At 47.2% G+C, this 17,747-nt stretch overlaps 1 protein-coding gene across 3 annotated transcripts in view; it reads left to right on the forward strand.

Moving 5' to 3' along the window:
- Positions 1–7,435: 7,435 nt before the first annotated feature.
- The window catches only part of MYH14 (myosin heavy chain 14), an 88,168-nt gene continuing 77,856 nt past the window's right edge, over positions 7,436–17,747 (forward strand). For all 3 annotated transcript variants that reach the window (XM_043899891.1, XM_043899892.1, XM_043899893.1), the window contains exons 1-2: positions 7,436–7,564; positions 16,621–16,704. In XM_043899891.1, the coding sequence (XP_043755826.1) occupies positions 7,481–7,564; positions 16,621–16,704 (168 nt within the window). In that variant the 5' untranslated portion in view covers positions 7,436–7,480. The remainder of the gene's footprint in view (positions 7,565–16,620; positions 16,705–17,747) is intronic.

Below are 17,747 nucleotides of genomic sequence, written 5' to 3' on the forward strand. Positions count from 1 at the left end.
TAGAAGGGAGGACAAAGGTGAGCCTTGGGGGAAGGAAGACAAGGAGGGCTTTGGGAGGGGATGTCCTGCTTTTATAATATGGTTTCCTAGATGCACTGGCTTTGTGATAATTCATTGAGCTGTGCACCTATGGTGTGACCCCTTCTTTTGTGTGCCTGTTAGTCTAAATAAAGCTGGTAGGGGCGTTGGCTGGACTACAGCAGCTGGGACTCCCCAGAGGCCCCCTGACCTCTCGCTGGAATCGGGATCTGAGCCGTTTTGCAGCCTCACAGCTGTTGGGGCTTCTCAGAACTGATGGGAGTGAATTCGACATGGTGGAAACATTCTCAGATTCTTACGGGAACCACACCCCCATGAGTCTACTGCCTCTTAATCTCACTGGTTTCAAACCAGGAAATGAGCAGGAAAAAAAAACCCCAACGAATTAAACACATCCAAGATACCAAGGGGAATGTCATAAACACCAGGTGATGAAATTTATATGTTTCTCATAGGAGAACGCTGTCAGCTCCTCTCCTTCAAGCTGTGACCTGAGTGGCAGAGAGACCTTCCCAGGCCACTCTATCTGAGGGAGCAGCCCCTCACCCCACCGCTTCCTGTCCCCCTTCTCCGTTTGTGTTTTATCTTAGTGTGTGTGAGGGGCTGAATTCAACACATCCCAAGAGGATATGTTGAGATCCCAGCCTCCAATAGCTCAGAATGTGACCTTATTTGGAAATAGAGTCATTGCCCATATAATTAGTTAAAATGAGCCCATACTGGAGCAGGGTGGACCCCTGATCCAATGTGATTGGTGTCCTTATAAAAAGAACACCTGGTGAAGACACAGCACAGGCAGAATGCCATGTAACAATAGAAGTAGAGATTGGAGGGCTGCAGCTGCAAGCTGAGCAATGCTAAAGATCGCTGACAGCCATCAGCGGCTAGGAAGAGGCAAGGAAGAATCCTTTCCTACAGGTTTTAGAGGGAACACGTCCCTGCGGACACTTTGATCTCAGGCTTCTAGCCTTTAGAACCTTGAGACAATAAATCTCTTTTGTTCTCAGCCATCCAGTTGCCCCACTCAGCATGGGGCATCTTAGTTCCCTGGCCAGGGATCGAACCCATGCGCCCTGCATTGGGAGTGCAGAGTCTTAACCACTGGACCGCCAGGGAAGAACCCTGTGGTACTTTTTTGACGGCCACTCTAGGAAACAGATACAGTGTATGTCACCCTCTGGTTTATTTGCCTTGTTTATTCTTGTCCCACTGGGATGCAAAACCCATGGAGTTAAGGATCGTGTGTCTTTCTTGTCCACTGCTGCATTACCAGGGACTAGCACAGAGCTTGTCATCAGTAGGTCCTCAGTATATGTTTGTTGAATTAATTTATTATTTTTGAAAATGTAGATCAAGCACTTTCTTTGTATTAATACATCAGTGCACGGTGTGGACAGAGAGGTTGGCTAAGGCGTTGAAACTGTCCTCAGTGATCTCCCATCCCAAGGGGACAATTACAGAACACAGAAATAACTGGACAAATCTATGTGAAATGCATCTGAAGACTTCCCAGTTGGCCCAGTGGCTAAGACTCTGGGCTCCCAATGCAGGGGACCCAGGTTCCATCCCCGGTCAGGGAACTAGATCCCACATGCTGCATGCAACTAAGACCTTACTTACCAAAACTAAGACCCAGCAGAGCCAAATAAATAAATATTTAAAAAGAAAAAAAGAAATGGATTTGGAGGACAAGGCTCTGGAGACTTAGGAAATAGATTAGTGTGGGTTGGGCAATGAGGGAATACTTTAAGGAGGAATCTGGGTTTGAGCTGAGCCCTGACAAGTTGAATGATGTCCCCAGCCCTCCAAAGATGTTGGAGTCCTGATCTCCAAAGATCCTGGGACAGATTCTCACAGCCCTCACATGGAACCAACCGCAGCTACACCTTGATTCTGAACTTCTACATTCCAAAACTGTGGGATAATATGTCTGTTGTTTAAGGCACCCATTTTTGTAGAACCTGGTTATGGCAGTCCTAGTAAACTACCACAGAAGGGCAAAATTCAGATAAGTGGAAGAGAGAGGTTGGGCATTCAAGCTGAGGGAACAGACTGGGTAAAGGTAAGGAGGCAGGAAACCATTGGGCATACACAGAGGAGAAAGAACAGGTTAGTTCAATGAGACTGTTCCATGCTGTATTACAGGATGCTTTATCTCTAGGACACTTAACCCAGGCACCTCAACCCTGCATCCCTAGGACACTGAACCTCCTTCTCAGTCCCAGGCAGAGAGGATATTTGAGTTGGGTGTTGAGGGATGAATAGGAGTTCACCAAGGACAGAGGGGAAGGGAATTCTGGGAAAGGGGGCAGTGCTTCTGCAGAGATGAAAATTGAAGGGCTGACATATTGTCCTAGAAGCACTGGGAGCCCTGGGAGGATGGAGCAGGGGATGAATTCTGGGTGTAGAAAGACCTGGAACCATATGAGGGACAGGCCATAGGGGAAACCTGGAGGCCTGGGAGGAGGATGAGGTAAGGGTCTGAACTGAGGCTGTGGCCCTGGGGATGGAGAGATGGGCTTGGGCAGAGACAGGGACAAGATGGTCCAGCTGTGGGGGTGGGCAATGAGAGGCAGTGATGATGGTGTCCCTGTTAGCCAACCTAGATGACTGGATGTATTGGAGAGGCCATTTACCAGGAGAGAAAGTAGAGGTATTATACAAGATCAGGCGCGTTCAGGGTGATATGGCCGTAGACAAGTAGAGGTATTAGAGCAGGTTTGGCAGGAAAGATAATGAGCCCTGTTTTAGGCTAAGTGCAAGGCACACCCATGAGAGACTTTCTTCTAGGATGACTGGCCCCAAGTAATGTGGAATTTAAAGAGTTAATTCCTCTGCTATTTGGAAAAGAAAGGGCTTGTTTAAAGGCTGGTATAGTCAAAGCCATGGTTTTTCCATATGGAAGTTATGGTTTTTCCATAGGAAGCTATGGTTTCCCTAGTAGCTGTGGGCTTCCCTAGTAGCTCAGCTGGTAAAGAATCTGCCTGGAATGCAGGAGACCCGGGTTTGATTCCTGGGTTGGGAAGATCCCCTGGAGAAGTATTAGGCTACCCACTTCATATTGTTGGGCTTCCCTGGTGGCTCAGCTGGTAAAGAATCCACCTGCAATGTGGGAGACCTGGGTTCAATCCCTGGGTTGGGAAGATCCCCTGAAGAAAGGAACAGCTACCCACTCAAGTATTCTGGCTTGGAGAATTTGTGGGGTCGAACTATACAGTCCATGGGGTAGCAAACAGTTGGGTAAGGCTGAGCGACTTTCACTTTCACTTTTCACTTTCATGGTTTCTCCAATAGTCGTGTACAGATGTGAGAGCTGGATCATAAATAAGGCTGAGTACCGAAGAACTGATGCTTCTTTTTTTTTTTTTAATTTTTTTTTTTCTTTTTGAACTGATGCTTCTTGAAGAGAAGGCTCTTGAGAGTCCCTTGGACAGCAAGGAGACGAAACCAGTCAATCCTAAAGGAAATCAACCCTGAATATTCATTGGAAAGACTGTTGCTGAAGCTGAAGCTCCAATACTTTGGCAAGCTCCAATACTACCTAATGGCAAGAGCAGACTCATTGGAAAAGACCCTGATGCTAGGCAAGATTGAAGGCAAGAGGAAAGGGGTAGCAGAGGAGGAGACGGTTGGATAGTATTTCGGACTCAGTGGACGTGAGTTTGAGCAAACTCGGGCAGATAGTGAAGGACAGGGAAGCCTAGCAGTGAGCCAAGAGGGGGTTGCAAAGAGTAGAACATGGCTCAGTGACTGAACAACAACAACAAAACTGTCTTTCTCTCTTTTCCTTTATGTCTCTGGGAATAAACATACATCAGATAACAGTCAAGAAAGTACCTGGCACTCAGTAAATACTCATTAGATGGTAACTGAGTGTGTACTTTTTTTTAATGTAATGAGTGCTTATTAGTGCCAGACAATTATTATTATGGTTGGATTTTTTTCTCATTTTCACCTCTTCTTTATTTCTTCCTCTCCTCACCCTAGTGGAAGGCAGTTGTCTGCCATAATAACACATTTGTGTAATCTTAAGAAAGGCAGTCACTTCTCCAAGAGACAGGTTGATTTCCCTGTAGACACTTCTAGAACTTTCCACAAAGGGAACTGTTGCATGTCTGTGCTGCCAACGCAGTAGCTATTGAGCATTTGAAATATGGCTAAAGGACTGCGGAACCAGATAGATATTCAATCTTATTTAACTTTAATTCATTTAAACTTAGACTTACGTGACTAGTGGCAACCATGATGGTTATATTAACATGACTGACAGTGCTAAATGTGGATGAAGAGGTGGAGTGGCATGAACACCCATTTTTTGCTGGAAGGAATGTAAACTGTAGGCAGAGTAATATCCCCTAAAGATGTCCATGTCCTCATCCCCAGAACCTGTGAATATTACCTTATGTGACAAAAGGGACTCGGCAGATATGGTTAAATTCAGGATCTTGAGTTGGACAGATTCTCCTGGATTTGAAATGGAGCAGAACCCTACCGTCCTTGCCCACTGCCCCTCATGCACCTCCCCAACCCCGTGTCCTCTGCCTGCCTTTTGTCTGTGGAAAGCTTTAGTCAAAGAATAAGTTTAATGAGAGAAATAAGAAATGCAGAAGTAAAGGAAAACAGTCAAAGGAGACTAAATAATAATAATGTAGTCATTAAGCATAGTCAAGGGTCTTTAGTTCTTCCTCAAGGGCTATGGGCTTCCTTGGTACCTCAGTGGTAAAGAAACTGCCTGCAAGGCAGTTTTTTTTTTTAACAAGTAATTTTTTTTATAGGAGCAATAGGAAGCTAATACAGTCACCTCCGGAAAAGGTGTGGCATTTTCTTAGACATTACATTCACATCTACTTTGTGACTATGAAATTCCACTCTAGAGAAATGAAAACTTGTATCCATGGAAAAGACTGGTAGAAGAATATGGACAGCAGCTTTATTCATAATAACCCCAAACTGGAAATATGTGTCCATCAACAGGAGAAGGGATGAACAAATGGGTATATGCATAGGACGGAATACCAAACAGTGATAAAAAGGAAGCAATTACAGGGACCCCCCCCTGGTGGCCCAGTGGTTAGGGATCTGCCTTACAATACAGGGGATGTGAGTTCGATTCTTGTTCAGGGAACTGAGACCCCACACACTGCAGAACAACTAAGCTCTGGCACCACACAGGAAGTTCCCGCATGATGCAATGATGCCAAATAAATAATAAAAATAAATTTTTTAAAAAGGAAGAGGTTACTGATTCATACAACAGCACGGATAAATATCAAAAGCATTATGTGGAGCGAAGGCAGCCAGATACAAAATAACACCTACTGTAGGTTTCTGTTTATAAAAAGTCTAGAACAGATAAAACTTAATCTAAGGTGATAAAAATCAGAACAGTAGTTGCCTGGGGTGGGGTGGAGGCAGGGATTGACTGGGAGGGAACATGAGGTGACTTTCTGGGGCATGACACCGTTCTCTATATTTTTATAGTTGGGTGTGTATTTGTCAAAACGCACAGAATGGTATCCTTAGGACTTGTGCGTTTTGCTGTATATAAAGAAATTTGCTCATAGAAAGATCCACTGAAGAGACAACAAACTCCAGCTGATCATGTGTGTGATGAAGTGTGTAGGATGAACTGGCTGATTATTTAGTGAGTGGATGGATGACAATGTTTCTCAACTTCAGCGCCATTAGCATTTGGAGCCAGACAATGGGGGGCCGGTCCTGTGGGTTGCAGTATACTTAAGGAGAGTCTCTCCCACAGGTTGTGACAATTAAAAAATGCTTCCAGACCTGGCCAAATGTCCTCCCTGGGGGAAAATTTGTTCCTGGTTCAGAACCACTGAGAAAGAAGGAAGTGTAATAAAGCAAATACAGTAAAAGGGTAACATCTGTAGGATCTAATTAGTGCTACTGTGTGTTCATCGCATACTTTCTTCCCCCAATGTTTCTATATGCTTGAAACGTTTCACAATAAAAATTAGAGAACAATGCACATGCCCTACCATCCAGCAATACCGTGTATTAGAATCCACCCCAAAATAGTCGGACACCACTTAGCAATTCAACAACAGGAACAGAGAGAAACAATTGGTGCTTGTTTCAGAAAGGCACATATTAGAACCTCCACACTCTCCCCATTTCCTTGTTTATAACAGTGAAACACTGGAGACAATCTAAGGAGGTCTATCAATCTAAACGTCCATCAACCCCTATCAACTGGGGATTGTCTAAAATAGACTGTGGTGCATTTATGCTATGGAATTCTGTGCTGCCTTTTTTTTTTTAATGAGAAAGACATGAATGTACTGACACAGAGGAATCTTGAGGATATATGACAGTGCAGCGCAGCTTGTAGACCCAGACAAGGGAACTGCAGGAGTGATGGATCTGCCCTGCATCCTGATCGTGGTGGTGGTTGCAGAGCTGTCAGCATCTGTCCAAACGCACAGGATTGTACACTAGAAAGAATGAACTCTACCTCGGAAAATTGTACATATACTGATGACGTGTCTGTGTGCCGTGTGCTCACTTGCTCAGTCATATCCGGCTCTTTGCGACCCCATGGACTGTAGCCCACCAGGCTCCTCTGTCCATGGGATTCTCCAAACAAGAATACTGGAGTGGGTTGCCATTTCCTTCTCCAGGGGATCTCCCCCACCCAGGGATTGAACCTGGGGCCTCTGGCATTGTGAAAAGTGAAAGTGAAAGTCATTCAGCTGTGTCTGACTCTTTGCAACCCCATATAGTCCATGGAATTCTCCAGGCCAGAATACTGGAGTGGGTAGCCTACCCCTTCTCCAGGGATCTTCCCAACCCAGGAATCGAACTGGGGTCTCCTGCATCGCAGGTGGATTCTTTACCAACTGAGCTATCAGGGAAGCCTGCATTATAGGCAGATTCTTTACTGTCTGAGCCACCAGGAAAGTTCATATCGATGATGTGATTATTTATTCATCTATAAATAAATTATACCTCCATGAACCCAACATGACCATCCTGAGAAAGAGTCTGTAGGTTTTATCAGAAGGGATCCATGACAAAGGCAAGGATCGTCTGGTGTGGAAAGGTGAGTTCATGTGAGTGAATTGTGGGCATTGCCTGAATCACCTTACAGTGGGAATGAAAGAAAGGGAAAGACGGGCATTCCAAGGAGAGGTCCTTGCGTGGGCTCAGGCTGGGGCTCAGAGGTGGGCCCCAGGCCAGGTGCACCCAGGAGGATGGAATGCAGGGACAATCCAGGGGAGTGGGGAGGAGAGGAGGCAGGACCCAGGTAGAAACCAGATGGGGACTCTTGCCATATATGGTTTCTACCTTGTCACCAGGCTATTATTATGTACAGCCTGCTATATATTCGTTAATGATACACCTGCCTTATCTGCCCTCCCAGCCTGCACTTCATTCAGGTGGGAAGACAGTCCTGGAGGCCGGAGGGACACTGGCCGCTATGTCGGGCTCTGAGGAAACCAAGCGGAGCCAGCCCTGGTCCCCGCCCTTGAGGAGTTCCCCGCCCAGTGGGGGAGAGCGACAGGTGAGTGCCCCCACGTGGGGAAGAGGCTATACTGGAGGGACCCCAGACACCAGCAGAGCTCCCTGCCAGAAATCATGGAAGACTTCCTGAAGGGGGAGGCCTTTCCCAATGTCCTGAGGCCAATCTCAATCCCAGTATTGATGCTAATAATCTGATAACAGCCCCCACCTTGATGGAGTGCTTGAAATGTGCCAATTTCACTGTGCCAAGCACAGGACCGGAATCAGTTAATTTAACCTCCCAACAACTCTATAAGGTAGCTACCGTTACCATTATCCCCCTTCTACAGATGAGGAAAACTGAGGCACAGACTTGGTTCCCCACCCTCCAAATGCTCCTGCTTTGGTTGGGGAGACATGGACAGTCTCAGTCTAGTGAACGTGGGTTCTAATAGGGGTAAGATGAGGCATTGGTGGGAACCAAGGGAAGGAGGAGTGGAGGGTTTGGGGAGACCCCAACCCCGAGGAGAGACGACCTCCTGAGATGGAGGATGGAGTTAAATGCAGACTTGCATCATAATTTCAGTCCTGGTCTCTCTCTCATTTCTCTAGACCCTATTTTGCTTTCTTTTTTCTTTTTCTCTCTAATTCTCCTGCTCACTCCTGTCTCCTCCTCAGTATCCTTTTAACAAAGCCAACACATTTGACATCCATGCATCCTTTATGTATAATCGCTTGCACACCGGGCAGCCTGACTTGGTATGACTCTATCTTCTAAATTGATATGCAAGATAAATTATATCTTTTAAATGGTGCTATAGACCTGGTTTTGGGTCTCACTCTTTTCACTCGATATGTTCTTAGGATCTCTCCCTCTTTCCATATGTAACTCTGATTTTTTGCTTCTTGATCACCGTGGGGCAATCCTCTCCCTTTTACCTGCCCATTCCCAAAGGAACAGACGCCGTGGCTGTCTCTAGGTCCTGCTCCCACCCACCTCGCTGCCTTGGGCATCTTTGGATATGTCTTCTTATGTCACCTGTGCATGCTTTCCTGTGGGTACCTCCTTAGAAATGGGGTTGCTGACACAGAGGATAAGTGCCTAGTTGATGTCACAAAATTCTGTCCAGTCATCTAAGGTGGATCTTGAGGTCCTAGAAGCATTTCAAGCCAGGCAGAGAAGGGTGGGGAAGGGAGCAACCAGTGCAAAGGACTGGGAAAGTCCATAGTGTGTCCAGGGGTCAGGAAATTATAGGGGAGCCCCTCCCCTACGGGTGGATACTTTCACAGAACAGCCGGGTAATAAATACTTGACCCGGATTGGTTTCTTTTTCATTTTCTTTCCTAAAAAGGAAACTAGTATTTTTGTGGATGTCAGTTTGACAGCTTCTATTAAAACCTTAACTGCATTATACTCTTTGACCCAGCAGTATCTCTACATGTCCATAAGGAAGGAGGAAGAAGGGCATTCACTGGGCTTTCTTTTGTAAGGTTGAAACCTGGAAAATCACTGAAAGCTCCACCAATTGGAGAGAAGTCAAAGGAATTAGACTGTGATTGTGGAATACTATGCAGGTGCAAAAAAGATTAAGGTGAAATGTAGGAGCATAAAGTCTCCCAAGACATTGATAAGCTAGAAAAATAAGTCACAGTTCAATATATCAAGTATAATTCCATTGCCTGAACATAAGAAATCAGTGGGAATATTTCCTTAAATACTTGCTTCTATGTATTCATTAGAGGTTGCAAAATCTTTCTGTAAAGTCTCAAAGAGTAAATCTTTTCAGCTTCGAACATCACGCCGTCTCTATCATAATTCAGCTCTGCCCTTGTAGTGTGAAAGCAGTCATAGATGATAAATAAACCAATGTGCCAATGAAACTTTATATACAGACACAGGCAGTAGACGCCTGATGTAAATAAATAGCACATGTTTTTAGAAGGCTCTTCACCAAAGTATTATCACGGGTACATACAAAAGGGGAAGTGAGAAGGAAGATGCTGGTCGAGAGAAATATTATCCTCTTATTTGAATTTTTTCCACCTTGTGTAATGAAAAATTTGAATGTGAAAGGGAAGGAATGTTTTAAAAGTAGCTTGGTGACCTTTCCTCCCTCCTTGATGATAAGGTAATGGTCGTCATTTTGCAAAACGTCAGCAGCCTGTAAAAATGACTGGGAACTAAAAGTTCCCCATCATCCCACCGGCTTGAGCAGAATTTCTCTTTTATTTATTTATTTTGGTTTTGGTTGCCAGGGTCTTGGTTCCTGGGCACTGGTTGTCTCGAGCTGTGGCAGGCGGGGGCTACGCTTCGTTGCAGTGCTCAGGCTTCTCACTGCCGTGGCTTCTCTTGTTGAGGACCACAGGCTCTAGGGCACGCAGGCTCCAGGAGATGCAGCACCTCAGCTCAGGAGTTGCGGCTCTCGGGCTCTAGAGCACTGGCTCAGTAGTTGCAGAATCTTCCCAGACCAGGGACTGAACCTGTGTCTCCCAAACTGGCAAGTGGATTCTTATCCATTGTACTGCCAGGGAAGGCCAAGCAGAATTTCTTAAAGGATTTATTTCATTCATGCCATAGCTATTTATGGAGTGCTGAGTAGGTCAAAGGAACTGTTCTATGTGCTGGGACAGAGTTTTGAATAAAGCACAGTCCCCATCCTCTATACTGCTGAATATCCTGTGATCAAAGAGAGACGGACAGGAAATACCAAACGAGGTAAATAAGTTAATGACATAATATGATGGACAGTTCAAAGTGCTACAGGAAAACAGACAGGAGAACAAGTGAAGGGGGTTGGGTTGCCTTGGGGCTGGTTGTGATAGTAAACAGAATGGTCAGAGAAGGTCTCATTGCCAAAGTGACATTTAAGCAGAGAGCTGAGTGAATGAAGGGAGAGAGTCATGCTGCTCTCTGGGAGAGAGCTTTCCAGGCAGAGGGAACAGCCCATGCAAAGGCCCTGAGGTGGGAGCATGGGTGTGTGCAAGGAATGGTGGGCAGGGTGGTACGGCTGGGGCAGCGTGGGTGAGGGGGAGAGGGTGGGGGGTGAGGTCAAAAAGGGGACACAGCGGGCCAGATCCTGAAGGGCTTGGAGCCCCGGTGAGGACTTTGCTTTTATTCTGAGTGAGGTGGGAACCACAGCAGAACGTTGAGCAGAGGGACGTGAGCTGACTTAGGGTAACGGGCTGAGAGAGGCAACGAGCAGAAGCACGGGGACCAGAAAGAAGATGATTGCCATGGTCCAAGCAGGAGATCATGGTGGATGTGACTGGAGTGGTCACAGTGGGGATGGGGCAACAAGGGATCAGATCCTGGAGACTTTTTGAAGGTCAAGTTGACAATATGTGAGTTGGATGTTGGAGGTGAGGAGCAAATAGGAATCAAGGATGATGCCAGGTGCTTTGACCCAGGTATGACCAAGAATCACGTACCACAAGATCACCTGGGAACTTGTAGAAATGCAGGTGCCTGGGCCCCACTCAGGTCTACTTAATCGGCACCTCTAGGGTGGGGTGCAGGAGCCCACTTTTTGAGTCAGGTCCTCAAGTGAAGGCTGGGGACTGCAGACCCCAAGGTAACCATGATGGCCCCTCTGGGGGTTCACTCGGGGACAGGACATCGGCTGGCTGAGCGGGTTCCCAGATTGGAGTCCCGCCCTGTCACTTCCTAGCTGTGAGGCCTGGGGTGACATCTCCCAGCCACAGATTTCCCCGTCTGTGAGAGGGGACTGTGACAGCACCTGCCTCCTAGAGCTGATGTATGATCTCAGTGAGTTCCTGTGTATAAAATATTTAAACTGGCTTTGGCACACACGAGCTCCCAATAAAGGGCAGCTATAATTAGCACCCTCTTCCAAAGATGATAAAGGCCAGGCGAAGAGCCAAACTGATCAGCAAGAAGTCATGGTTTCCTGCAGACTCCAGGGAACCTGGCCCCGTGTCGAGGGGTACAGGGACAAGGTGCTGAGTTCGATCCACTTCTCATCTTTCAGAGACCCCCATCTGGTGGGCAAGGAAGTGCCAGGCTCAAACAGGCAGGACCCAGGGAGGTCAGAGTATGTTAGAGGAGGGGCAGGGCCCAGGGTGGGAGCAGGAACTGATCGTGATCTGACAGTGATGGGAACAGATACATTCTAGGCAGATACAGCACACAGGAGGACAATGCTGTGGACATTTGTAAAGGTCGGAGGTGCCAAGAATGTCCCAGCAAGTTCAAGGCTTAAGAGGAGCATGGCAGAGTGGCTAACTGCATAGACTCTGGAGTCAGACTGCCTGGGTTCAATTTCCAGCGCTGTCACTTTCTAGCTGTGTGATCTGGGGCAAGTTGCTTCACCTCTCTGAACCTACTACCCAAGCCAGTTCCCTGTTGCTGCATAACGGAAAAAAAAAATTAGTGACTCAAAACAACACATATTTATCATTAATAGTTTCAATGGGTCAGGAAATTCATAATATTACATAGTAAATTTTTTGTGGAGAATACACACCAGATTCTACTGGGGGGTACATCTGGCTAAGGAAATGAGGTGGAGGATGCCTGTCTGTAAAGGTATTCACAGACAGATTATTCCAATCCAGTGTGATCACAGCATCAACAGGAGAGGGAGCAAACTCCTGGGGGGCATTGGGTGCAGTGAGACCAGGAAGCTCTCTATACACTCTGAGCACAGAGCAGGCCTTGAGAAGTTGACCTGGAGTTTCCTGGGTGAATAGATAGAGGGGCGTAACGAATAGGAGGCACAGCATGTGCAAAGGTATGGAGGCATGAAAGATCATTTATCCATCCGTCCATCCATTTGTCCAGCTTTTCCTCCATTTATGCATTAATTGATTCCTCCAGCCATCTTCCCACTTATTCATTGTGTATACTCTTCATTCATCCATCCATCTATCCATCCATCCATCTGTTCAAACAGTCATCTATGCCCTCATTTATCCACTTATTCCATCAGTTACACACCCACTCATTCATGTATTTATTCATCAGTATCCAAAGTCAATGCAGGAGACCCCGGTTTGATTCCTGGGTTGGGACGATCCCGTGGAGAAGGGATAGGCTACCCACTCCAGTATTCTTGGGCTTCCCTAGTGGCTCAGCTGTTAAAGAATCCACCTGCAATGTGGGAGACCTGGGTTTGATACCTGCGTTGGGAACATTCCCTGGAGAAGGGAGAGGCTACCCATTCCAGTATTCTGGCCTGGAGAATTCCATGGACTGTATAGCCCAATGGAGTCACAAAGAGTCAGACACAACTGAGCGACTTTCACTCACCTCAGAGATCCAAAGTCATATGATCTTTTCACTCCAAATGCCACCTCCTCAGGGAGACTTCCCTGACACTCTTTCTAAAGAACCCCCCAACACTGTCCCTCTTTTACCCTCCACTCCTTTTTCTTTGTAGCACTCACCCCGACTGGTCACTGTACTCTCTTATTGTGTGTCCATTCGTCTGGTGTCTGTGTCCACCACCAGAACACATGCATTCATTCGGCAAGTATTTGTTGAGGATCGACTGAGTGCCAGGCTCTGTTGTAGGCACTGGGAAGACAGACAAAAATCCTCACCTGTGCAGAGCTGATATTATAGTGGGGGGCATTGGACAACAAGTGTAGTAAGTAAATTACTGGCAGGTTGGAGAATGCTGAGTTGTTGTGGACTTCCCAGGCGGCACTAGCGGTAAAGAACCTGCCTGCCAATGCAGGAGATGTAAAAGATGTGGGTTTGATCCCTGGATCAGGAAGATCCCCTGGAATAGGGCATGGCAATCCACTCCGGTATTCTTGCCTGGAGAATCCCATGGATAGAGAAGCCTGATGGGGTGACAAAGAGTCAGACGTGACTGAAGCGACTTAGCCTGCACCCATGAGTGTTGTGGTCAAAGAAAATTCAGAACGAGTGAGAGGTATTAGTGATCCAGAGGAGAGGTTGCTCAGATAAGTCGTCATGGACAAAGTGATCTCTGAGCAACAGCTGAAAGGAGATGAGGGAGCCAAGTGGTTTTCTAAGAGAACTGCATTCCAGGACAGAGAGAATGATGTGCGAGAAAGCCATAAGGCAGGGGTGAGCTTGGTGTGGTGGAGATTCATTGAGCAGGCCAGCGTGGCTGGAGCAAAGTAATCAAGGGGGAGAGGGAGGAAGCTGTGAGTAGAGAGGGGTCAAAGCAGGCCAGGTGGGGTAGGACCTTGCTTTAACTTTGAGACTGGAGCCAGGGGTGGACGCTGAGCAGAGGAGGGACAAGATCTAACTTAGGTGTGAACAGGTTCCCTCCGCCTGCCATGTAGGAGATCGATGTGAGCTCTCTAAGGTCTGGAACTACATCTTTGTTCCTTCCATCTCCTTGGCTCCTGGAACAAGGGTCTGCAAACTATGACCCACAGGCTAAATCCTTGCGGTTCCTATTTGTATAAATAAAGTTTTATTGAAACAAACCCACACCCACTTGTTCACATATGGTGGCTTTCCTGCTAAGTAGAGTAGTTACAGCAGAGACCATCTGGCTCTCAAACCTGAAAATATTTACTGTTTGGCCTTTTACAGAAAAACTGTGCTGACCCCTGGTCTGGAACAAGGCCTGGTACATAGTAGGCACTCAGTAAACATTGGTTGTCGCATAACTGAGCCGGTCTCTCATCTGTGACCCACACAAGGCTGCCAGCTTGCTCTTGTCTCAGAGCCAGTTCCAGTCACATGCGGGAGAACAACAGCCCAGGGACCAAAAATAAAATACTGGAACCATTCACATCTCTGCCACGGAGGAATTGCTCGGGCAGGAATATAGTCAGGACACACAGAGAAACTTCGCATACTCTTTGCCCTTTTATTTTTCTTTGTTAAGACTGGGGGCTCCTTTACCCCTGCCAGGCATGGAAACTGCTCCCCCTATTTCTTTCTAACTTAAAAAAATCCCCCAAACCCTCTTCCATAGAGAAGCCCCCCCACCCACCCCTGACTTTCCTGTCTCCTCTCCTGTCAACTCCAAAGTTTTGTTTTTGTACATGACTTAGGTCCCAGCTGTTTTTTTTTTTTCCCCATGCTTCTGCTGCCCATTACTCAGATTCTGCATAATGAGGCAGTTATGAGTTAAGAATAATGGGCTGTGCCAGCTGGCATGAATCCCTCTGGGAACTGAGAAAGCTCCCACACTCCTATTTCCTTTTCTTCTTACACACATTGATCACAGTATTCTATCTGTCCTCACTTTCTGAGTTCCTTCTTTACTGCAGTTTGTCCTGCACCCTCAGGATCCACAGACAAATTAGAGCCAGTCCCTGAGAGCTGGGAACTCACAGTTTAATGGAGACAGTCCCAGTGCCGGGAGTGAAGAGACGGATGCGTGGTGGGATGCATCCATCCATCATCCGTGGTGGGGATGACTTGACCGTCAAGGGAATGAGTTTGAAGTTTTATTCTGAGGACCCTCTCTTTCAGACGTGGATGGAGGCCAGATGGAGGGCTTTGAGGGAGCAGGGTGCCTCCTTCTGACTTGGTGTATATTCTGGTGATCTCACATAGGTATCCACACCCCAGATGCTGGGGCCAGATTGCTTGTGTTCAAATCCAGAGGCTCAAATCCAGAGACTTTGTAACTGTGTGGTCTTGGGTAGGTTTCCCTCAGTGTCCTCACTGTAAAATGGGTATGACTAGTACCTACCACTTAGAGTTATTGGGAGGATCGTGGGATTAATACATACAAAGAGCCTAGAACTGTGCCTGGCACACAATTGTTGTTTAGTCGCTAAGTCGTGTCCCATACTTTTGTGACCCCATGAACTATATATAGCCCACCAGACTCCTCTCTCCATGGGCTCCTCTGTCCATGGGATTTCCCAGGCAAGAATGCTGGAGTGGGTTTCCATTTCCTTCTCCAGGAGATCTTCCCAAGTCATGAATCAAACCTGCATCTCCTACATTGCAGGCGGATTCTTTACCACTAAGCCACCAGGGAAGCCCACCCGGCAGAGTCGGCACTCAGTAAACATCAGCAACTATTAAAAGTGCTTAGCAACAGGCATCCTATTATCATTTAGTGATGTCATCAATTACCCTATAGATTGAGCAGAAAGAATGACATCTCCAGTTTAGACCCTGGGTGGGAATGATGACATCACCAGTTACCAGGTAGAAAATGGTTAGAATGTACACGCCAGAGGTTTCATTCCCACTTGAATTTCTGTTGTGTCCCAGTCCACACTCTTCTCTGGGGCACATGGGATTATCACCTATTTGCGCCTCAGTTTTCTATTAATCAAATGCAGATAATGAAAGCACCAATCTCATAGGATTGTTGAGAGAATCCAATGAGTTAGATGCACACAAAGGCCACAATGTTCAGCACACAGTTGGCACGCAATAGACAGCAGCTCCCATTAGCCTCATGGCAAGAGGACTCCATGGTGGACACGCTGGCTAGGGTAACAGGTGCTCTCCTCTCTGTCTGGGAGTCTTGGCTAAGAGCACAGGCTCAGGGGTCTGAACTACCACAGTCTGAGACCAGATCTACCTTCAAGAGCAGACAGGAGACCCTGGGCACGTTGCAGGCCTGAAAGTGGAGATAATGACAGTGCCAGCTCACAGGACTGGCACGAGGAGGCATCAACATGATGATGGTCATGCTCCCAGCACACAGTTAGCCTTCGTACACGTGAACTGTATAATCACTGAGGATATCCTTGGAAAGGTCCTCCCCTCCGTGGAACCGTTTGCCCATCTGCAAAGAAATGGGCAGTGACCATGGCAATCTCAAAGCTTCTTGCCTATAAGGACTCACCTTTGCTCTGGCTGAGTGTAGGTGTTGGGAGTTGAATGCCATCACCGGTGTCTGCCCTCATCCCAGCACCAGCTCTTTCCTTCTGTTTCTTCACTCTCCATCTCTTACCTGTCAACTTTCCCCTTTCTCCGGCTTCTTTCCCTTGTTCTTTCTCTTTCTCTCTTGGTTCTCTCCTGCATGCTATCAGAAGACTGTTTGTAGAGCAATAAATAATGATAGTAATAATAATTTGTTTATTTAATCTTTCCTCCATGCTAGGACAGCTCTTTGCACATATTAACTCATTTAATTCACACAAGGACTTGTTACTGTTGGTTCAACAAACACTTACGGAGTTCCTCTTGTGTGCCAGGGCCTGAGAATCCAGCTCAGAGCAAAAGAAAGATCCTCACCTTCGTGGGACTCACGTTCTAGTGGGGAGATAGAAGATAAAAAGGTAAACAAACATCTCTTCTAGTGCTATGAGGGAAAAAATCCAAGGAAGTCAAAGGAAGAAAGTGAAATGTTTTCTACAGGATGGTTGGAAAAGGCCTTCTGGAGGAGGTGTATGCTTCCCTGGTGGCTCAGATGGTAAAGAATTCTCCTGCAATGCAGGAGACCCGGGTTCCATCCCTGGGGCGGGAAGATCCCTTGAAGAAAGGAATGGCAACCCACTCCAGTATTCTTGCTTGGAGAATCCCATGGACAGAGGAACCTGGTGGGTTACAGTCCATGGGGTCGCAAAGAGTTGGACACGACTGAGGGACTATCACACTTTTCTGGAGGAGGTGACACTGGATCTGACCTGATGATGTGAGGTGGGGCAGCCATGCAAGATCTGTGGGAAGAAAGTGCCAGTGCAAAGGCCCTGAGGCAGAACCATGCCTGGGGAGTGTTTGAGGAGTTGAGGAACAGCTGGAAAGCCTGTATCCCTGGAGCTGAATGAAGGGGAGTTGCTTTCACACAGGGCCCCCTGGGACCACATCATGCAGGGTCTTGTGGGCCACAGTGAGGACTTTGGCTTTTACTCTGACAAGGAGCCATGAAAGGTTCTGAGCAGAGGAGGGGTGCAGTCTGGACAAAGTTTGACAGGATCCCATTGGCAATAGGCTGTGGGGGGAGGGGATGGGGAAGGTGGGGGCAGAGAGATCATCCTCTCCATTTGACATAGAAAATAAACAGAACCTCAAAAAACGGCCAGCAACCGGCTCAAGCCCCCACAGCTGTTGAGCAGTGGAGACAGGTTGGCAGGCTGGCTGGGACTTGAGTGCAGTGTAGTCCACCCTCCCCTCCCTCTCCTCAAGCCTAGCTGCTCACCCCTCCTGAAGTCTCAGTCAGTGTACGCCTGTAAAATCAGGACACAGCTCAGAGACCATGGTACACGGCTCACCAGCAACATGCTAGCTCCAGACGTGGACACCACCTCAGAGTTCAGAGGAGCCTTCACTTTGTGGCCTTGGGAAAGTGCCTACCTCTCTCCCGAGCCTCTGTTTTCCCATC

Source organism: Cervus elaphus, chromosome 4, assembly GCF_910594005.1.
Source record: "Cervus elaphus chromosome 4, mCerEla1.1, whole genome shotgun sequence".
Lineage (NCBI taxonomy): Eukaryota > Metazoa > Chordata > Mammalia > Artiodactyla > Cervidae > Cervus > Cervus elaphus.